This window comes from Oryx dammah, unplaced genomic scaffold (genome assembly GCF_014754425.2).
Source record: "Oryx dammah isolate SB20612 unplaced genomic scaffold, SCBI_Odam_1.1 HiC_scaffold_20, whole genome shotgun sequence".
NCBI classification, from domain to species: domain Eukaryota; kingdom Metazoa; phylum Chordata; class Mammalia; order Artiodactyla; family Bovidae; genus Oryx; species Oryx dammah.
The window spans coordinates 67,298,262-67,320,695 of NW_024070204.1; the positions used below are offsets into that span (position 1 = coordinate 67,298,262).

Genomic DNA, 22,434 nt, shown 5'->3' on the forward strand with positions numbered 1-22,434 from the left:
CTAATTTAAATTTTTACAAAACATTTGAGCCAAACAAAACACATCTGTGGGCTGGATTCTGTCCTGAACTGCCACTTTCAGACCCCTGGTCTAGTCATTTGGGGACAGCTTCCTCCAGGCGGGGAGACTTACTGTCTAGATGGTGCTGTGGACCTAGCGAGGCTTGTCCAGACCTGTCTGTTTGGGAAGGATGATATAGCACTTCCTCAAGTGTAATTCATTCCTGGGAGGAGCCAGAGCTGGTGTGTGAATCCTATAACTAACCTATAACACTTAGAGGTCAAGGTCAGGACAATGTCAAGGGGAGGCTGGACACAGGGAGACCCTCCTGGACAAGGGGAGGGTCTCAGGTCTGGGATGTTTCCCACTCTTGACCTGGAAGGTGGCTACGTGGGCGTTGACTTTTTTCATTAAGGGGGGCGTTTATGTTTCATCCGCAGAAATCCTTGTTCTGTTTCACAGTAACAACATTTTCAGTACTTTTACCCCCCAAAAGCTCTAAAACACAAAAACAAAACATAGAAAACATAGCGGTTAACAGACTGAAATCTAGCCTTTGGATTAGTTTGGCTTGGCCTTTCTGTGACTTTTTAAAAATTTGAATTAGTTGCCATCTAAAAATTGGGAGATGGCATGGAAAACTCCAGATTCCAGCTTGTCTTGAAAAATTGGACCAAATTTTTCAGGGGACCAAATTTTTCTAGGTTTTCATGATTGGCTGGAGCACGGTAGCCGTTGCCCACTTTAGACAGGGCCCAAGCTGTCTAGCTGGCCGCGGTTGCCTCCACTCCTAGGAGGAATACCTGTTCCTGAAAGCAAGTGGTAATTTTATTGTTGGTTGGGCAGTAGGAAGTGGGGAGGACTGTGGCTCACTAGAGAGGTGCCTATGAGACCTCCCTGGCCCTCTTCTGAACCTTGTGGGTGTCTGACTGTCCAGCCTCGCTGTGTCTCTGACTCTTGCTCAGACACACAGGACCGTGGCCTTGACTGTCTGTTTTTTCCTAGCCTCTGGAGAACCACACTCGAGACTCCTCCGAGGTGAGTCAGCTGAGCCTCGATGCAGACAAACTTCTCAAGGAATCACCTTTCACCCCGCCACGTCCCAGCCAGCCTCAGGACGGTGCGAATGGGCCCAGCGAGCCCCCTGGGGACGGGGCCCTCCCAGCCACCAGCCCCCCGGATGTGGCCCCTGGAAACGAGAATGGCCTGGCGGTGCCTGTGCCCCTCCGGAAGTTCCGACCGGTGTCCATGGGTGCCAGAATTCAGGTGTCCGAGGAGAAGCAAGCTGCTGACCAGGGTGGGGACCTCAGTCCAGTGGCCAGCAGGTCCCAGAAAGCAAGCCAGAGTCGTCCCAACAGCAGCGCCCTGGAGACCTTGCGTGGCGAGCTGACCAATGGCAGTCTGGAGCTCCCCAGCCCGGGGGCGCAGAGCCTTTCCAAGAGGGACTCGGATTGTGGCAGCGTCTCCACCTCTGGGAGCACGGACTTCGGCACCTCCCTGTCAGCAGACCTGTCCGTGAACAAGGAGTCAGGCTCTCTGTCCATCAAGGTAACCGCACCTTTTGCACCACAGGCTTGGGGCAGACGTTTTGCAGAAGTTGCTGCTGCTCATTGTCGGGTTGTGAGAGCATCTGGTGGCTGCCTTGCATTTTAAGTGGTTCATGAGATTTCTCTTTCTTAGGACCCTTTGTTTGAATCACTGTTTAATCCCCCAAATATCTTGAGTTCAGTCTGGGGTTAAGTCATGTCAGGCAGTAGGTTTGAGTTTTAATTTCAGTTTGGGGTTCTATTTAAATTGGGTTTGGTTAAAGGCCTTGGTCAAACTAGGGAGAGAGAATTCTGGAAGTGAAAGCTCTCTGACTTGTGGATCAGCTGTGTGGTCCATTTGCTGATGGAGTCAGTGAAAGGGAGTGGGCTCGTGGCTGTTCTGAGGGGAAGCGGCATTGTGAGTGACTCTAGCCACTGCGCTTGAGAGCTCAGCGCGAGGCCTGCACTGCAGAGTGCTTAAAAGGAGCCATATCGCCGAGTACAGGTGGGCAAACAGAGCCTCAGGTGGCAGGTGGGGAGCTGGTCTGACCCCAGCCTCTGCACTCCGAGCCCCGCGTGTCACGGTGTCCTGGCGGCGGCGCTGTGGCCTCCCCTCCTCAGCGAGGCCTGGCCCTTCCCCAGCTGCTCCTACACATCACGAGATGTTCGTGAAGTCACCTTTGATCACCTGACTGGCCACCCCAAGAACCTCACCCCCAACCAAGGCTGAATTTAGGAAACGTTTTGCAACCTTTTCGTTTGAAAACCACACAGCAGAGACTCAAAAATATTGGCCAAATGAAAGAAGGAAAAAGGAGAAGCAGCCAGCTGTTGCAGTTGACTTTGGGAACAGAAAGAAAGTGCGTCTCTTTTTTCTTTTTGGGGGTGGGGTGGAGTCGGGGAGGGAAATCACACCAAAAAATTGAATAGATTATATCATATTACATTTAAAGCTTGTACATTAAAAACAAGCACAAAACTAAAAGCTAACTTTTTAAAGTGAGAAGATCAGACAAATAGAACAGGGTGAGCAGAGCGGGCAGCAGCTTTTAGGTGTAAGAAGCATCGGGGCCTTACGACAGGGTTTCTGTCCCTTCTCTTCTTGGAAAGACACTAAGGGTTAGAAAAAAAAAGATAATTTTTTTTTTAAGTCTGATCCACCTCACCTATCCTCGAGGGTGTTGAGAGCATCCCTTTACTGGTGGGCTGGCTGTGAGTCAGGGAACACAGCTGTTCTGATAAGAGCGCCTGGCTGCGTCAGCACCCTTGGCTTCATGGGGAGTCTGTTACCCCCTTGCAGAGGCCCTGTAACCGGGACCCCAGGCTTTTCTCCCTCACCATCTCCGGGTAGCCTCTTCCTGGTTGCTAGTCTGACTCATCCTGAATTGAGTCCTGGTGCACAGGAGGTGCTGCCGCAGGGAGATGCTGGAAAGGCCGGGCTGGACTCCACCGGGAAGGGCCTCGGGAGCTAGGGGAGGAGTTGGGGTGGAGGAGATGCCTTAAGGATTCCAGTGCAGACCCACAGGCTCATCCAAGTCAGGGTGGAGGATGTTCAAAGGGCGTTTAACTGCCTCCAGGAGCTCTGAGAGCACTGTGTAAGCGATCACAGGTGAGGGGCGTGATTATGCATAGGAAAAGGTAAAGACAAAGATGAGTAATCTCACGGTGGCTCCAGAGGGGTGTGGCCTCCTGTGGAGTTCAGGTCAGGTTAGGCTTGGCTGCCAACATAGTTCTGAACTCTGGTTTTCCAGGCTCCTTGGATTTGGGCATTGAAATAAGAGATTGTGGTCTGCAATAGCAACTGTCAGAAATAAATATCAAGTGTTGAACCCATGTTGTGACCCAGGTGCTCTTGAACTCCATCCGCCCCTGCTTCATTGCACCTTCAGAACAACCCTGGGAGGCAAGCACTGCTCGTCTCCTCTGACAGGTTGAGGAAGCTGAGGCTTGGGCAGGACAAGGGGCTTGCCCAGGGTCACAGGGCCAGTAGGTGTAGAAGGAGTCGAACCCAGTTCGCTTGGATGCTGCGCCCTGTGTGTGAGAGAATGCTGGCGGTCAGCAGGCAGGGGCTGGGCAGTGTCCGAAGGGTAAGGTCAGGGAGAGAAAGAGGCCTAACCTCAGAGACTCAGGCCTCCAGGTTGAGAAGCTTGAGGCACGCTGGGGACCATGGACGGTCACCTCCTTCCTGGACTGGGCTGAGACTGGGCCACCCATGGATTCATGGCTGCAATGCTGAGCTTTGCCTAATGATCTTCCCTGGCCAGGACTCAAGGCTGCACAATAAGACCCTGAAGAGGACACGCAAGTTTGTGGTGGACGGCGTGGAGGTGAGCATCACCACCTCCAAGATCATCGGCGAGGATGACAAGAAGGACGAGGAGATGCGATTCCTCAGGTGAGGCTGGGAGGGGCTGCTGGCGGCCGTAACAGGGCGGGGATGAGATGGGAGACCTGGGTCTTTCTGGTGTAGGAACCGTCTGTCTGAGACTTCCCTGGCAGGCCAGTGTTTCGGGCTCTGCGCTCCAGCTGTAGGGGCACAGGTTCAACCCATGCTCAGGGAGCTAAGATCTCACCTGCTACATTGCCAAAAAAAGAGCTGTTTGTCTATAGCATTAAGTATGGAATCAGGGACACTGAAAGAAGCTGGCTTTGCCCGAGACCCTGTATTGCCTAACTCACCTCCCTCCTCCATATACGCACCCACCTCTTCATCCACTTCCCTCCCCCTCCGTTTACTTGTCTGCTCATGAGCCCACCCCTCTACCCACTCATTCATTCATCCGTCCATCCACACGCCCGTCCCTCCATCCTCTAACACATCTTTCTAGTCACCCACCCACCCATCACCTACGCACCCACTCAGCTCCCTATCCACGCATTCCTTCAGCCTCCCCTCCAGCTAGCCAGCCATCCATTCACTGATGTATCCACACCCCCTCACCAGGTTAGGGGACACATTGATGACCCAGATAATGGAGGCTGTGGCTATTGTAGAACCTATACCTCATGGGCCCGCAAACAGCATTCAAAATAATTCCCAACTGTAGTTCATGCTGTGGACGGAATAATGGCTGATGGGAGAGTGGCCGCTGGGCTAGGGGTGGGGGCCCTTGCCTGGCAGGAAATCCCCTGAGCAGAAAGGAGAGTTCAGAGGAGCCAGCCAGTGGCAGAGCCGGGAGAGCATGGCAGGAACTGCAAAGCCAAGGCTTGTTTAGGAACCCGAGAGGGCGGAGCTGGAGTACGGAGTTGGAGGGAGAGGATGTGGAGTCATCCCCAGGTCCCACAGGGCCCAGGTCATGTCAGTCCACAGGCAGGGGTGGAGAAACGTAGGTTTCATCCCCAGTGGAGGGACTGATGCTGAAGCTCCAATACTTTGCCCACCTGATGCGAAGAGCTGACTCATTGGAAAAGACCCTGATGCTGGGAAAGATTGAGGGCAGGAGGAGAAGGGGACAACAGAGGATGAGATGGTTGGATGGCATCACCGACTCAATGGACGAGTTTGAGCAAACTCTGGAAAATGGTTAAGGACAGGGAAGCCTGGTGTGCTGCAGTCCATGGGGTCACAAAGAGTTGGACACGACTTAGCGATTCAACAACAAAAATGACTGGAATGAAGCATCTGGAGAGTGACCAGCTGTACTGTCCCTTTTAAAAGCCGACTGCTGTCATCTGAGTCTGGGCTATAGAGGGGGCAGGACTGAAGCAGGGATGCAGGGACACCCTGGCCGGGACAGTGGCCAGACAGAGGGAAGGCGTGGCCAGACAGGTTGGGTTCAGCATGCATTCTGGAGGCAAAACTGAAGATGGGAGGGGGTTGGTGTGGGCAGGAGGGTGTGAGGCAGAGTTGTTTGCACGGAGTCATCTCTGCACTCTTAAGGCACTCAGGCACCCAGACAGCCCACCCCAGTCAGTTCAGTCGCTCAGTCGTGTCCGACTCTTTGCGACCCCATGAATTGCAGCACGCCAGGCCTCCCTGTCCATCACCAACCCCCGGAGTTTACCCAAACTCATATCCATCGAGTCGGTGATGCCATCCAGCCATCTCATCCTCGGTCGTCCCCTTCTCCTCCTGCCCCCAATCCCTCCCAGCATCAGGGTCTTTTCCAATGAGTCAACTCTTCACATGAGGTGGCCAAAGTACTGGAATTTCAGCCTCAGCATCAGTCCTTCCAATGAATACCCAGGACTCGTCTCCTTTAGGATGGACTGGTTGGATATCCCTGCAGTCCAAGGGTTTCAGGAGACCCTATTTCGGCCGTTCTGTTGATGAGGAAACAGTGTTTCCTGGTGGGAACTTACTTGCCTCAGGTCACCCAGAAGATCTGTCTGTGTGAGAATTCTACCAGCTTCCACTGGACCAGGAAGCTTCCTGGGGGGCTCCCCGGGGGTGGAGGTGGGGGCTTAGCAGCTAGGGAGGGAGGCCCCAGAGCCGTGAAGCTGCCGTGAGGCCAGACCTTTGTGGAACAATTCATGACTGGCTTGGAGGACACTTCTGAAACATCAAACACATTCTTATCTTAAAAAAGCACAGACATTCCAAAGCCCAGTAGAAGGAGTTTTGGATGCCTTGGGGCACGTCTCCCCTCTCGAAGCCAGGGGGATGACAGGCAGACTTTTCACCAGTGACGTTACTTGTAGCTCAGTTGCCCAGTTGTGACCGACTGTTTGCGACCCCATGGACTGCAGCACACGAGCCTTCCCTGTCTTTCACTGTCTCTCAGAGTTTGCTTAAATTCATGTCTATTGAGTCAGTAATACCATCTAATCATCTCATCTTCTGCCACCCCCTCCTCCTTTTGCCTTCTGTCTTTTCCAGTCTTTCCCAGTCTTTTCCAGTGAGTCAGCTGTTTGCGTCAGGTGGCCACAGTTTCTGTGTACACGCATATGGGTGTGCACACACACACGCGCTGGTGTCCTCCTCTGTGTGTGCTGGGGAGGCTTGGGGCCAGGGGAGGGGTGGTTGTGGTTGCCCTCAGCTGAAAACACCGCCTTCTGTTCTCACAGTCACTCCTCAAGCTTCAGACTCAGGGGCTGGATTTCCTTTCTGTCCTCTCCCCTCTGGGCAGTTTGGGTTCCTAGGGGTGAAATTCCAGCTCCACCACACCGCATCTCAAAGTGGCCCCGAGGCGGGATCCCCACCTCCCTCCTCAGCAGAGGAGTGGGTGCTGCCCAGGTTTCAAAGGTGAGATTTAGCTGAGGTGGAGAAGAGGTGCTCTCAAAGAACGAGACTTTTCTTGTTTGCCTGAGCCCGGCCGCCCTACAGGCTGTCAGACTCTGCCACGCCCCTGGTTGAACCTGGGTCTCCTAGCATTTCCGGAGGTTTGGGTCCCACGTAGGCTTTTGAACAGTATCACTGAATAGTCACTCGTGCAGCTTGCGGCTGCTGGGCCAGAGTTCTTTCTGGTTTTCCCTAAAGTTCCTGGAGCTGGTTCTTTCCTTCTTGACCTGTCTCTGCCTGCCTCTCCCTTGTGAGAACTCTGGTGGGTCAAGGAGGTGATGTCAGAAGCTGGCTGCTTACCTTGCTCTGTTTGCTTTTTGTCAGTTGCTCTCTGAGCCTTAGTTCCTCTTGTGTTCGGATTTCCATGTCTCAGAAATCGCCTCCTGCCTCCTCTCTTCCCGAAATGCAGAGGCTCCCAGAGATGCTTGCTTACACAGCTGTAAAAAAGTGTCTCTGGCTTTTCCCAGAGATCGGGCAGCCTTTGCCTCTTTTTCTTCGTTATCACTCGAGAAGTTACCACTTGGGGAGTGGTTGCCGTGTGTCAGACAGTATCACCTGATGCTACAGGTATCACCTCATTTAACCTGAAAGAACCTGTGAGGAAGAGATTATCTCCCCATTTTACAGATGCAGGGAAAGAGCGTGCCAAGACCGAGCCACTGCCTGAGGGCACCCGGCTGGAAAGTGCTACGATTCAGACAAGGCCTCTCTGACCTCTGCGGCGGGAGGCCTCCCCTCCTGCAGCTGCTGTGGGCAGTTGCTGGGGAGCTCTGCCTGCTCAGAGCTGGGGGGCAGGCCCGCAGTGGGGGTGGCCGTGGTGCGCCTGCTGGTGCTGCACTAGAGCAGAGCGCAGGCTGCCCAGGGATCCCCATTCCTTGCCAGGAGGCCCACGTTCCTTCTGCCATCCTTTTAATTTCTTTTCTGATTATATAAAGGATACATACCAATTTTTAATGGACTTGCCCAGAAAGAAACATGGTAGGTGGGCTTTATCCCACCAGTGGGCTTCCCAGGTGACTCAGTAGTAAGGAATCTGCCTGCCAGGGAAGGAAACGCAGGAGGCTCAGGTTCGATCCTGGGACAGGAAGATCCCCTGGGGGAGGAAATGGCAACACACTCCAGTTTTCTTGCTGGGAAAATCCCACAGAGAGAGGAGCCTGGTGGGCTCTAGTCCATGGGACTGCAAAAAGCCAGACACGACTGAGCATGCATGCCACCAGTATTTTTTCTGTGTGTACACTCACACACACATTGACAGTAAATATGTTCCAAAGTTAAGGTACACTGTGTGGTTTGGGTCAAATTTTTATTGTATTTACCTTCTGAGTAGGTAATAGAACACCACGGTTCAAAACTCAAAAAGGAAAAGAGGGTGAAAGTGCAACGCCTCCCTCACTCACTCTCTGCCAGCCACCAGCTCCCTTCCTTGTGTTAATATTTCACAGTGCAATCCTTCCAGAAGCACTCAGTGTTTAAATAGGAAAGTACACTTGCAGAGGCCCATGTGCACACATATATATGGTCCTTTTTGTTTTTCAACCAGATGGTCAGTAGCGTAATAGACCCACTCTTTAATAGCCTGCTTTTTTCACGTAGAGATCAGTCCCTGTCTGTTTATAAAGAATTGTTGCATTTTTCATAGATTTTTTTCCCCATGTAATTTGATAACCTTCTAGAAATTCATTTTTAATGATTGAATAAAATTATATCAGGTGGGAGGGGGTTCAGGATGGGGAACACGTGTACATCCGTGGTGGATTCATGTTGATGTATGGCAAAACCAATGCGATATTGTAATTAGCCTCCAATTAAAATAAATAAATTTAAATTATAAAATTATATCAGATAGACATATTTAATTCGATCTGTATTGACAGACATGTAAGCTGTTTCCAATCTTGTACTATTATAAATAGCATTGTTATGAATGGTGGTGGTGGTGGTTTAGTCACTGTTCGTCTGACTCTTGTGACCCCATGGACTGTAGCCTGCCAGGCTCCTCTGTCCATGGGATTTTCCAGGCAAGGATATTGGAGTGGGTGAATATCCTTATTCAGTTTTGCTGTATATCTATGAATCTCTTTTTTGAATCAGTATCCAGAAGTGGAACTATGTCAAAAGACATAACCTTACTGACAAATGGCCCTCCAGAAATGTGTCAATTTGTACATATCAGCAATATAAGTAAGTAAGTGAAGTCGCTCAGTCGTGTCCAGCTGTTTGCGACCCCATGGACTGTAGCCTATCAGGCTCCTCCATCCATGGGATTTTCCAGGCAATAGTACTGGAGTGGATTGCCATTTCCTTCTCCAGCGGATCTTCCCGACTCAGGGATTGAACCCGGGTCTCCCGCATTGTAGACAGACACTTTACCATCTGAGCCATCAGGGAAGTCCATCAGCAATATAGGAAGGTATTAATTTCCCCTGTATTCTTACCTATTTCATGAAATGGCATTTGTTTTTAATTTGAATTTCATACCCATATAGATGATTTAAAATGTCCTTTTTGTCTTTTGTTTCATGTCTGTTCATGCTCTGTGCCGCTTTTTAAAATTAGGATCTTCCTGTTTTTCTTATTGATTTGTAAGCACTCTTTATATACCAAGATTATTCGTGTTTTGCCTGTCAGTCAATGTCAAATAAAGTGTGAGTTCTAAGTTCTCGTCTCACCTCTGTCCTGGACCATGTGACGCCTCACCATGCCCCCACCTTCCGTGTCCTTAGCTATGATGTATGTGACCACTGAGGACACGTTCTGACTGGAATGTCCACATCCTTCTACCCTTCAGGCGCCAGGAACTCCGAGAGCTTCGGCTGCTCCAGAAAGAAGAACATCGGAATCAAACCCAACTGAGCAGCAAGCATGAGCTGCAGCTGGAGCAAATGCATAAGCGTTTTGAACAAGAAGTCAACGTGAGTGTGAGGAGAGATGGGCCCAGAGGGCTTCTTGGCTCCTGATTTTCTTTAAGCAGAAGTTGCTGAATGAGGATGATTGGGCACGGAGAATGAGTCACAACAGCTCCCTGTTCCTCTGGTTTCCTGATGTCATCAGGCATCGACCTGTAAACGCAGTGGCGCCTGCGGGCCACAGTGCTGGTCTCAGCCACACGGCAGGGCCTCCAGAGGGGACACGGCCTGGCAGGGCCTCCAGAGGGGACACGGCCTGGCAGGGCCTCCAGAGGGGACGCAGCCTGGCAGGGCCCCCAGAGGGGACACGGCCTGGCAGGGCCCCCAGAGGGGACACGGCCTGGCAGGGCCCCCAGAGGGGACACGGCCTGGCAGGGCCCCCAGAGGGGACACGGCCTGGCAGGGCCTCCAGAGGGGACGCGGCCTTCATCGAGCCCCACGCGACAGCGCTGCGAGGCAGATTTTCGCATCTAGAAACAGACTCAGAGAGGTTAGGTGACCTGCCTCAGGTCACACATAGTAGAGCTGGGATTCAAGCCCACGTGCGAACACAGCCTCTGGGCTTTCCCCATCTCCCTCCCAGGTGACTTTCCTAACTTTCCCTTTCTGTTCCTTCTAGGCCAAGAAGAAGTTCTTTGACATAGAGCTGGAGAACCTGGAGCGTCAGCAAAAGCAACAAGTAGAGAAGATGGAGCAAGACCACGCGGTGCGCCGCCGGGAAGAGGCCAGGCGGATTCGCCTGGAGCAGGAACGGGACTGTGCCAAGTTCCAGGAGCAGCTCAAGCTGATGAAGAAGGAGGTGAACACGTGCTGGGCGGAGGCAGGGCGCCCTGGGAGGATGAGGGCCCTCTCGGTTGCAAATGACCAAAACTCCAACTCAACCTTGCCTCAGCAATAGAGGGGATTTGGAGGAGCTTATATACCTGAAAAGTGCATGTTCAGGGATGTCTGGCTCCGCATCCCCCAGCCATGCCATCAGGAGCCCCTTCTCCGTCTTTTGGGCTCTGCCTTCCTCTGCATGGACTTGGCTCCAGGCAGGCCCTTGTCTTGTGGCCTCAGGCCACTTCCTCTATATCCCCCCAGCTTAGCAGCCTGAGCTGGAAGAGAGCAGAGACGAGGGAAGGGACGGCGGCTTAGGGAAACTTGAGATGCTGTCACCAGGCAGGGAGCTGAGTGCTGAGTGGCCGCACACACATCCTCCATGCCTGACTCTCCCTTCTCCTGGAAGAGTAGCTCCCTCGCTTGGACACACGTGCCTCTTCTCCCTCTTTCCCCACACAGCTGGAAGCGGAAGTGGCAAAGAGGTAACGGTCCTGAGACACGGGAAGGGAGGCCTGCCCCAGGGCAGGGCATCTGAGTCCTAGAGAGCAGCCCACGCCTCCCCTGTGGAGCCAGACACTTGGAGGCTGGGCCAGACTTTCTTTCCTGAGCCCTCAGGAGAAAGGATTGGATCGAGGAGGGTAGAACCTAGGGCAGGGCGTCCTAATCCAGCTGCTCCCGATCTCCAGGTGGGGATGGTAGGAGCAGCTTCTAGGGGCGGCCCATGGTGCTTTTCAGGGCCTGCAGAGCCCAGGGCCCAGACTTTACTGTGTCGGACATGACATGTGATGAATCCAGGCCTCCAGTGGCTGCCTGTGGGAATCGGAGCCACTGGCTGATGAGACAACTTGCCTAGGGCACAGAATTTAAGGAGGTACAGTAAAACTCCTAAATCAAGATAAATAGTACTCTGATGCAATGTTTTAAAATAGAAATTAGTGTAAAATATTCATCACGGGTTACTCCCTGTAAGTCTAGCGGTGAGACTCTGCACTTCTACTGCCGAGGGCCCAGGTTCAATCCCTGGTTGGAGAACTAAGATCCCACAAGCCACATGGCATGGTCAAAAATAAAAAAAATTCACAATGAACAGATTATCAGCTATTTAAAATAAAGGCAGGATCTGATAGAGCCAGGATTTAGTGTGAGACGATGAGGCTGAGCCCTACAAGTATAGAACTTGATCCTGTCTGTATTTGCTTTTTTGTTCATGGTTTCTTTGGCATGAATTTTGAGTTTCTAAAATTGTATATATGCTCCTTTGTGCCCGAGATGAGCGCCTCCACTTTTTGTCGTCGTTTAGTCACTAAGTCATGTCTGACTCTTTGCAACCCCATGGACTGTAGCACACCAGTCTTCTCTGTCCTCCACAATCTCCTGGAGTTTGTTCAAATTCATGTCCATTGGGTAGGTGATGCCATCCAACCATCTCATCCTCTATTGTCCCCTTCTCCTCCTGCCTTCAATCTTTTCCAGTGAGTTGGTTCTTTACATCAGGTGGCTAAAGTATTGGAGCTTCAGCTTTAGCATCCGTCCTTCCAGTGAATATTTCGAGATTGATTTCCTTTAGGATTGACTGGTTTGATTTCCTTGCTGTCCAAGGGACTCTCAAGAGTCTTCTCCAGCACTGCAGTTTGAAAACATCAATTCTTCAATGCTCAGCTTTCTTTATGGTCTAATTCTCACATCCATGCATGATTACTAGAAAAACCATAGCTTTAACTATATGGACCTTTGTTGGCAAAGTGATGTCTCTGCTTTTTAACATACTGTCTAGGTTTGTCATAGCTTTCCTTCCAAAGGCCTTGACTTACCCTGGTCCTGAACCTTCTGCTGAGAGATGGGCTTGTGGGCTGAGATATGTGGGGTTGTGAGGGGAGGGGCTGATACTAAACATATCCACAGCTCCAGTGCTGGGAGCACAGGCTTGGGAGGCAGGCTTGTTTCCAAGTCTTTGGCACTGGGGCTCGACAGCTAGGCTTCGGACAAGCTACAGGCAGACCTTGTTTTATTACACTTAGCAGATGTTGTGTTTTCTTTTTACAAATTGAAGGTTTGTAGCAACCCTCCCATGAGCAAGTCTTTCTGTACCATTTTTTTCCAATAGCATTTACTCACTTCCTGTCTCTGTGTCACATTTTGGTAATGCTTGAACATTTCAGACTCTATATTTGCTATGGTGATCGGTGATGGTTATTTTTGCAGAAGGACTACAGTTCGCTGAAGGCTGAGATGATGACTAGCATTTTTTAGCAATAAAACATGTTTATGTTATATACAGTTTTTTAAGACATGCATGTAATAACACACTTAAAGGCTTCCCTGGTGGCTCAGGTTGTAAAGTGTCTGCCTACAATGTGGGAGACCCGGGTTTAATCCCTGGGTTGGGAAGATCTCCTGGAGAAGGAAATGGCAATCCACTCCAGTATTCTTGCCTGGAAATCCCATGGACGGAGGAGCCTGGTAGGCCACAGTCCATGGGGTGGCAAAGAGTCGGACACGACTGAGCGAGCGACTTCACTTTCACTTTCACGCGCTTAACAGACTACAATATAGTGTAAACGTAACTTTTCCTATGTACTGAGAAACCAGAAAATTCACGGGACTTGCTTCATTGCAATCTTCCATTGCAATCTTCACCTTATTGTGGTTGTCTGGAACCAAACCAATGATATTCTCGAGTTCTTGCCTGAGTTCTGGCTGTCTTCTGTCACTGTGAGTTATTCAGGGACTGTTGTGTTGAGTACCTACCTGTGTGGCACTGAATGGGGTACCAGGGTCACTGTAATGAACAAAATAGATAGGGTCCCTCAAGGAGTTTGTTAATTTCCAGGGAAGCCAGAGAAACAAAGTACAATATCAAATAAATGAAACCGCTGCCCGTTACATAGTAATACTTGCTGTGAGAGCAAATAGGCTGGTTAGCCAGCATCCTCTGGATAAGAGGATGCTTCCAGGAGGGTAGAATAGCATATGCAAAGGCCCTGAGGTATGGGAAAGAGCTTGGGGTGTGCAAAGAGCTGAAAAATGGTCAGGGTGGTAGGCGATTTGGAAGCACTGGGGAGGTGACTGTGGGATAAAATCAGGTAGGGGCCAAATCATGCACAGACGTAACTCCTAAGCAGGAGTTTGCATTTGATTCATTGCTATTAACCGTGCATTGCTCACAGATGCTGTGAGCATTCGGTGAGAAGTAGGTACCCTGTGGATTCCAGTTTCCTCCTGGTTTCTCACCCTGCCCCCGTGTGTACATGCTTTGTGTGGGTGGGGGTGGGGGGGGGGAAGGAGTTGTGGGGATTGAAGAGTGGGAAAAAGAGCTGGCTGCGGAGGCAGGGCCTGGGATGGGAAGGAGTGGGAGGTTGCCACAGTTTCTTCCTTTGCCGGCACTGATGTTTAACAAAGTTGAAAATTCTTGTTGCTGGCAGGATTTTGGTGAGGGGGTGCGGTTTTAGCCTGTCAGTGAATTCTTTTTTCTTTTCTAAATCAAGATAGAGTTGCTTTCCAATGCTGTTTCAGTTTCTGCTGTACATCGAGGTGGCTCAGCTATACATGTACCTTTATCCCCTCCCTCCCACCGCCATCACCCAGCCCACCCCTCTAGGCGCACCAAGCTGAACTCCCTGAACTAAATTCTGAGGCCATGTGTGGGGTCTGGTACTTAGGCTTCTGCTCAGGTTCAGTTTTTTAAATTTTCTTATTTCCTGGGTGTTTTTCTTCAGAAAGTTTTCACAGAAAGAAAACGCTTGACGTCTTTGTGCCTTTGGCCTCTGCTTTTTAGTAGGACTGTGATCCTATTCCTGTCCTTCCATGAAGCACTCTTGTGGCCAGGATCTGGCCTACAGGTTAAACAGAGCTGCTGCCTTCAATTGGCTTCATGGTGCAGCCAGGCAAAGCGTAGGCTGGCGTTTGCTTCTGGTTCCCAGGGCTAATTGCTGGGGTTTTGTTCGTCCATATATATCTTTAAAGCTTCTGCTCTTTGCCACCTAGGCAGTGATGAGCAAATCATGTTCAGCCCCTGTCCTCGGACTTGCCCTTGTTGTAAGAGGCTGTCAATGTGGGAAGAGTCACGTGGTTCTAAGAAGTTTGAGAACGCGCTACGTGTCTATCCGAGGGCGTATAGGAGAGTGATGGTTCCTTCAGCTTGTAGAGAGAGAAGCGAGTCCTGTTAGAAGGGCATTATGTTGGAGTGCTTATGTGGAGCCTGGAGTCAGAGACCCAAGTTTGAATTCTGACTCTGAACTCAGGCAAGCTGCTTAAACTCACCAGGCCTCTGTCATTACCTGTGAAAGCAGGTAATGACAGGATCCCCCGGGAGGCTGTTCTAGATACAGACTAAATGACAGAGTGCCAGCCAGGCACCTGGCACCTCGTAAGCACTTAGGGCATGGTGGCCCCTCGGGCATGCTTACCGTTATCCTTGTTATGTCTAAGGATTCCTGCTGGTGGGACCAGTGAAAGGCTCTGCTTCATGGAACACCCCCCAAAGTGTCCGAAGATTCCATATCCTGCCATGGCCTACTCCATAGTCAGAAGGCCTTCTTTGACTGCAAAGGTCACCTCTGTGCAGGCGAAGCCCAGTAGGAATGGCAGGCTTGGGTAGAGACTGCCTGTCCATGGCCCTTGGGTTGGTGGTTAGGATGCACCAGCAGGGGTGAGGGACGAAAGTGGGAATGGGTAGGACGCCCAGGTGAGCAGACTGAAATATCGGCGGGTGCATTAGCCAGCCCAGGGCTGCATCAGAGAAATCCACACGTGGATGCTGGCGAGGGGCACCATACTCAGATCTGTGTGGACTTTTAAAAAAAGTTTGTATCTTTCTCTTATTTTTGGCTGTGCTGGGTCTTTGCTGCTGTGCGTGGGCTTTCTGTAGTTGCAGCGAGTGGGGGCCCTGTGGTGCATGGGCTTCTCTTCGTGGCAGCTTCTCTGGTTGCAGAGCACAGGGTCTAGGTGCGTGGGCTTCCGTGGTTGCACCGTGTGGGCTCAGTGGCTCTAGACGACCAACTCCATAGTTGTGGCTGCTGCTGCTGCTAAGTCGCTTCAGTCGTGTCCGACTCTGTGCAACCCCATAGATGGCAGCCCACCAGGCTCCCCCGTCCCTGGGATTCTCCAGGCAAGAACACTGGAGTGGGTTGCCATTTCCTTCTCCAATGCATGAAAGTGAAGTTGTTCAGTCGTGTCCGACTCTTAGCGACCCCACAGACTGCAGCCCACCAGGCTCCTCCGTCCGTGGGATTTTCCAGGCAAGAGGACTGGAGTGGGGGGCCATTGCCTTCTCCAATAGTTGTGGCACACGAGCTTAGTTGCCCCACGGCATGTGGAACCATCCCAGACTAGGGATCAGATCTGCGTCTGCTGCATTGGCACTGGATTCTTTAGCACTGGACCCCCAGAGAGGGCCCAGTGAGGACTTTTCTTTAACCAGTTCAGAGCAAGGCAGGGTTCACCCTGTCCATTTCCCTACCACCCATTGACTGTGAGAAAGCTGGTCATGATTTGGTCTCAGGCATAGAAAACATACAGAAATAACAGAGGGTAAAACTTGAGATGCCTCCTGGGGCCTCTTTCATGGTTCAGTTCAGTCGCTCAAGCGTGTCCGACTCTTTGTGATCTCATGAATCGCAGCACGCCAGGCCTCCCTGTCCATCACCAACTCCCAGAGTTCACCCAAACTCATGTGCATCGAGTCAGTGATGTCATCCAGCCATCTCATCCTCTGTCGTCCCCTTCTCCTCTTGCCCCCAATCCCTCTCAGCAGCAGAGTCTTTTCCAATGAGTCAACTCTTCGCATGAGGTGGCCAAAGTATTGGAGTTTCAGCTTTAGCATCAGTCCTTCCAATGAACACCCAGGACTGGTCTCCTTTAGGATGGACTGGTTGCATCTCCTTGCAGTCCAAGGGACTCTCAAGGTTACAGCAATTATTATGAAATATTTATCATACTAATGACCTTCCTGCACTTAGGAGGTATGCGTATAGGAAAAATCATTATTAGTAAGCTAGTTGAATGGGGACATATTTATTCTTCGTTTTTGTTTCAAGTGATTAAACCCAGTACTGTGTATGTCTGCCCATAGAAATATAATAAATATATTTTGTGATGATGGAACTGATGGTCTGCTTCTCACTGCCCGTACACACGGTATATTTAACATCCATGAGAAACTCAGTTGACGATTGTAGCTTACTTCTTAGATCCCCTAAATGTGAAAGCAGATGCAGTCTTAAAGGAAATCTTTCCAGAACCCTGTTTCCTTGCCTTCCTAGGCAAAACTCATTAAACATAATTTAACTACTTCTTAAATAGTCTGGATCCACAGAATTATACTCCTGGAAGGACCCTGGAAATTTTAGTTAAAAGCCAGATAATTTTTTCTGATGAGAGAATGGGAAACAAGTCCAGGGACTGTTCCAAAGATGGGCAGTTGGATGAGAAAGCAGGATTTCTGACACTGAGTAGAGAGCCTTCTTTATAGCCCTCAGTCAGAGTGATGCTGGTACATCCCTGCCCTCAGGGGCTTCTTAGAGTAAGTCCAAGGGCCCTTTTGCCAAGTAGCCCCATGCAGCTCGAGTTTGGATGTTCTTCTGGTCTCTCCCTCCACTGAGTGGTATAACACTTCTCACAGTGTTCAGTGCCTTTAGTAGAAACCTCCAGACCCTTTCTAAACTGCTGCTTCTCATCTGTCCTGGAAAACTACTTCATCAAGCTTGAAAAGCACCCTTCTAGCTAGTGGGTCTTTTCAACTGTGTGATGCCTTGAATGGGGCTGTCAGTGGCATTTTGACAAACTCTAGACAGGTGCTAAATTATCATCATGTACCAGATATCCAGGGGAGCCCTTGGATATGGAAGGTGAAGTGGCACAAATGCAGTTTTTGAGATATCTTATGAGGATGTCCAAGACAGTAGTTCTCAACCAGGGACTCTTTTGTCCATCCCCATCTAGATATTTGGCAATATCTAGAAGCATTTTTGGTTGTTATGACTGGGGAGAAGGTGTTATAGCATCTAGTAGGTAGGGGTCAGAGATGCTATTAACATTCTAAAGTGCATAGGAAACCCCCACAACAAAGAATTATTTGGCTCCAAAAGTTAATAGTGCCAAAGTTGAGAAACCCTAATCTACGACTAAAGAAGGCTAAAGAATACAGGGGCAGGATTTGGATTACAAACCTAAAGCCATGAAATAAGACACCCGAGAACTGAAAGAAGACGATAAAGGATAGCTGGTAGGCTTTTGGGGTCATATGTTAAGTGTATGCTTAACTTTAGGAGAGGCTGCCAACCTTTTCCAAAAGAGTCTGTATTATTTTACATCTCCAGAACAATGCATCCATTCCAGTTGCTCCACATCATCACCAGCGCTTGGCATCATCAGTTTGATGTTTTCTATTTTTGCCATTCTGATAGGAAATGAAATTGCATTGTGACTTTTTATTTGTATTTCATTAAGATGGGGAAACAGTGTCAGACTTTATTTTTGGGGGCTCCAAAATCACTGCAGATGGTGATTGCAGCCATGAAATTAAAAGACACTCCTTGGAAGAAAAGTGATGACCAACCTAGATAGCATATTGAAAAGCAGCGACATTACTTTGTCAACAAAGGTCCGTCTAGTCAAGGCTATGGTTTTTCCTGTGGTCATGTATGGATGTGAGAGTTGGACCGTGAAGAAAGCTGAGCGCTGAAGAATTGATGCTTTTGAACTGTGGTGTTGGAGAAGACTCTTGAGAGTCCCTTGGACTGCAAGGAGATCCAACCAGTCCATTCTGAAGGAGATCAGCCCTGGGATTTCTTTGGAAGGAATGATGCTAAAGCTGAAACTCCAGTACTTTGGCCACCTGATGTGAAGAGTTGACTCATTGGAAAAGACTCTGATGCTGGGAGGGATTGGGGGCAGGAGGAGAAGGGGAAGACCCAGGATGAGATGGCTGGGTGGCATCACTGACTCGATGGACATGAGTCTGAGTGAATTCCGGGAGTTGGTGATGGACGGGGAGGCCTGGCGTGCTGCGATTCATGGGGTTGCAAAGAGTCGGACACGACTGAGCAATTGAACTGAACTGAGTGACTAATGTCGAATATCTTTTCATGTGCTAATTTGCTGTCTATATATCTTTTTTGACAAGGTACCTGTTTAAATCTTTTGCTCATTTATTTAGCTGGGTGATTTCTTTATTTTTTTATTACTGAATTCTGACAGTTATTTTTACATTCTGGATACAGTCCTTTGTCATTTACATATTTTGCAAATGTTTGCTGCCCCTCTGTGGCTTGTCTTTTGGTTCTTCTAACAGTGTCTTGCAGAAAGCAGAAGTACTTATTCTGAGGAAGTCTACTTTATCATTTTTTCTTTTATGGATTGTGTGTTTAGTGGCACATCTAAGATATCTTTGCATAGCTCAGGGTCATGCTTTCTTTCAGATGTTTTACAGTTTTAAGTTTTACGTTAGATGTGTAATGTGTGGGTGAGGTTCACCGTTATTAATGTTTTTGCCTGTGGATGTCCAGTTTTCTAGCACCATTTGCTGAAAGGACTCTCCTTCTCCATTGATCTGCCTTTACATCTTCATGCAAAATCAATTGCCCATATATTTGTGTGTGTCTATAACTGGACTATATGCAGTTCCATTGATCTATTTGTCTACCTTTCACCAATTCTATGATGTCTTGATAAATATATTTTTACAGTAAATCAGGTAGTGTGAGTCCTCCAACTTTATTCCTTTTTTCCAAAATTATTTTGGTTATTCTAGTTCCTTTGCCCATCTATATATATCTTAGAATCAGCTTTTTGATTTCTGTAAAAATATCTGCTGGAATTTTTGATTGAGATTGAGTTGAATTCATGGATCAATTTAGGGAGAATGGAATCAGAACAATATTGAACCTTCCTTTCTATGAACATAATATATCCATTCATTTAGGTCGTCTTTAACATCCTCCCTTAGTGTTTTATAGTTTTCAGCATACAAATTCAGCATATATTTTGTTAGAATTATATTTAGTTCATTTGTGCTATTGTACAAGATACTATTTTTTAATGTCAATTTCTAATGTCAAAGCTAGAGTATAGGAAAATATTGGTATATTGAGCCCGTATATTGATCTCGCTTAAACTCGTGAGGTCTAGGACTTTCGGAAAAAACAGACTTGGGATTTTTCTACATAGACAACAATTTTGCAAACAGTTTTATTTCTTCTTTTTTATTTTCTTAAAAAATCTTTTATTGAAGTATAGTTTACTTAGCATGTTGTGTTAATTTCTGCTGTAAAGAAAAGTGACTCAGTTATACATAAATATATATTCTCTTTCATATTCTTTGCAACCCCATAGACTATACAGTCCATAGAATTCTCCAGGCCAGAATACTGGAGTGGGTAGCCTTTCCCTTCTGCAGGGGATCTTCCCAACCCAGAGGTCAAACCCAGGTCTCGCGCCTTTCAGGTGGATTCTTTACCAGCTGAGCCACAAGGGAAGCCCATATTCTTTTCTATCATGGTTTAGCACAGGATATTGAATGTAGTTCCTGTACTGTACAGTAGGACCGTATTGTTTATCATATTTCTTTCTTTTTAATCTATATATTTTTTGTTTATTTTTCTTGCTTTATCATGCTGGCAAGGACCTGTAGTGGGATGTTAAACAGCAATTACTATTAATTTTAATTACTATTAATTTAAGTGGACATCTTTGCCTTGTTCCGAGTCTTAAGGGGAAAACATTTAGTATTTTATAGTAAAGTATGATGTTAGCATTAGGGTTTTTGTAGATGCTGTCTTTCAAATTAAGGAAGTTCCGTTCTGTTTCTAGTTTGCTAATAGATTTTGTCATGAATGGATGCTGAATTTTAGCAAATGGTTTTCCTATATTGATATGATCATATAGTTTTTCTTCTTTAGTGTACTGATATTGTGAATTATATTGACTGATTCTCACATATTGAATGAGCTTTACATTCCTGGGATAAAGCCCACTTGGTCATTATGTATTTTCCTTTTGATATATTACTGGATTGAATTTGCTATTATTTTGGTGAGGATTTTTGAGTCTGTATTCATTGAGAATATATTGGTCTGTGGTTTTCTTTGAATGTTGCTCTGGTTTTAGTTATTTATTTCTTCCTGAATGTGCTTTGGTACTTTCAAGGGATTTGTCTGTTTCGCCGAATGGGCTGAGCTGCTCTTGGGGCTCGCTTGGTGCGCTTTCCATGGCTGTGGGGCCTGTGGTGGTTGCTCTTCACGCCTCATGTGGTGGTTTGTGTTGTATCCTCTTTTTCTTCTGCCTCCTTTTCCCTCTCCTTGTCGTCCTCCTCCTTTGTCAATCTGGCTACAGGTTTGTTCATTTTATTGACTCTCACCTGGTTCTCTGGCCAGAAGAAACATGAGGTTTGTTAGGGTTTTACCTACTTTTTCACAGCATCACTGTCCAGGACTGGGGCAAAGCTAGGAGAGCAAAAGGAAAAAGAAAAACCAGGAAACTCACCCTCAGTACCAGCCCTTCTCTAAGTCTTGACTCCCTTTCATAGTCACCTTCTTTTGTTTACTTTTCAGAGTCCTCAGGTAGTTGCTTTTTGTATTTTATCCAGATTTTTTCATTGTTTTCAGCAGGAAAGAGAGGTTGTATTGACTTACCTCATTATGTCAGAAGCAGAACTCTCCTGGAATGCTCTTTTTTTAATCACAGTATTTTTACCCTCACTTGCTGCTCCTAAGGAACCTGTCAGTGAGTGTATGTTTTGAGATATCACGTGCCTGTAAAGATATAAGTTATTCACAGAAAACTGAGGAAATCTAGGTTCCTTACAGAGAAGTGTCATGAATCTCTTCTCTTTCTTCTGTTATCAAAGACAGAAACCCACTTCTGGCTGGCTTGAGAATACTGTTAGCCTCTGACCAGGAAGCCAGAAATGTCACCTTCCTCATTTTTTAACATTGCTTCCCTGAGTTGATTCTGTCTCGGGCAGATCCCTCCAGAGTGGCCCACCATGACCTACATCCTCCCGGATCAGCAACCCTGAAGGGCAGAGAGTGGCTTTCCCCAATAGTTTAGCAAACATCTTGAAGCTCTCACTAGTCTGGTGAGGACTGCTTGCTCATCTCTGAACCAGTCTCTGATGCCAAGGCATGGAATATGCTGATAGACAGCCTCGATCTTATGCTCAGCCTGGGGTCAGTTGGGGTTGAGGCATCAGTTATACCTGAACCTCAGATGCTGAGTGGGAGCTACTTAAGACATGCGTTCTCAGCCAGGGTGATATCACCCCCAAGGAATTAAAAACGTCTTAGATATTATATGGTTTAACAGATTGACAGTGTTATTTGTGGGATTAACATTTCATGGAGGTCGGTAACTATAAAACAATGTTGAGAAGGGCTTCTGAGGGGACAACTGTTTAAAAGGAGGTTGAGCAACACTGCCCTAAATGAAACTGAGATACTGTCATCAAAAGAAGGGGCATGGATACCAGACAGCAAAAACAGCACTTATCTGCTCTGGGGGAGTCTTGGAAACTGGAGCCAGCAGCAGACTGGTGGCCGGGGGGTGCCCTCTGTCACCAGGGTGGAGAGCAGGGTGAGCGCTAGTGCCCAGGAGTTCTGGGATTGAAGGGTTGTTTGATATGAAGTGTGAGGAGGTACCCCGACCCAGCAATTCTCTGCTGTTTCTGGTGTAGGTGAAGAATGAGGTGGAGAAGCTCCCCAGGCAGCAGCGGAAGGAGAGCATGAAGCAGAAGATGGAGGAGCACGCTCAGAAAAAGCAGCTTCTCGTGAGTCCTTGTCCCTGAGCTGGGGGGTTGGAGGGGCTGGGGAGTCCCAGGTTTGAGACCCTGAATGGTGCCCCAAGTACTTCTCTATGTCCGTGCCCTGCCCTTGAATATTCACCCATGTCTCATTCTTGCTTGTGCTCAGTCATGTCCAGCTCTTTTGCAGCCCCATAGACTCTAGCCCACTAGGCTCCTCTG

General features: G+C 48.5%; 1 protein-coding gene across 1 annotated transcript in view; it reads left to right on the plus strand.

Moving 5' to 3' along the window:
• Window positions 1-22,434, plus strand: part of STK10 (serine/threonine kinase 10) — a 128,583-nt gene that overhangs the window by 88,368 nt on the left and 17,781 nt on the right. Inside the window, exons 9-13 of the mRNA XM_040262752.1 lie at window positions 1,006-1,548; window positions 3,791-3,921; window positions 9,539-9,662; window positions 10,276-10,455; window positions 22,147-22,239. Coding sequence (XP_040118686.1) covers window positions 1,006-1,548; window positions 3,791-3,921; window positions 9,539-9,662; window positions 10,276-10,455; window positions 22,147-22,239 — 1,071 coding nt within the window. The remainder of the gene's footprint in view (window positions 1-1,005; window positions 1,549-3,790; window positions 3,922-9,538; window positions 9,663-10,275; window positions 10,456-22,146; window positions 22,240-22,434) is intronic.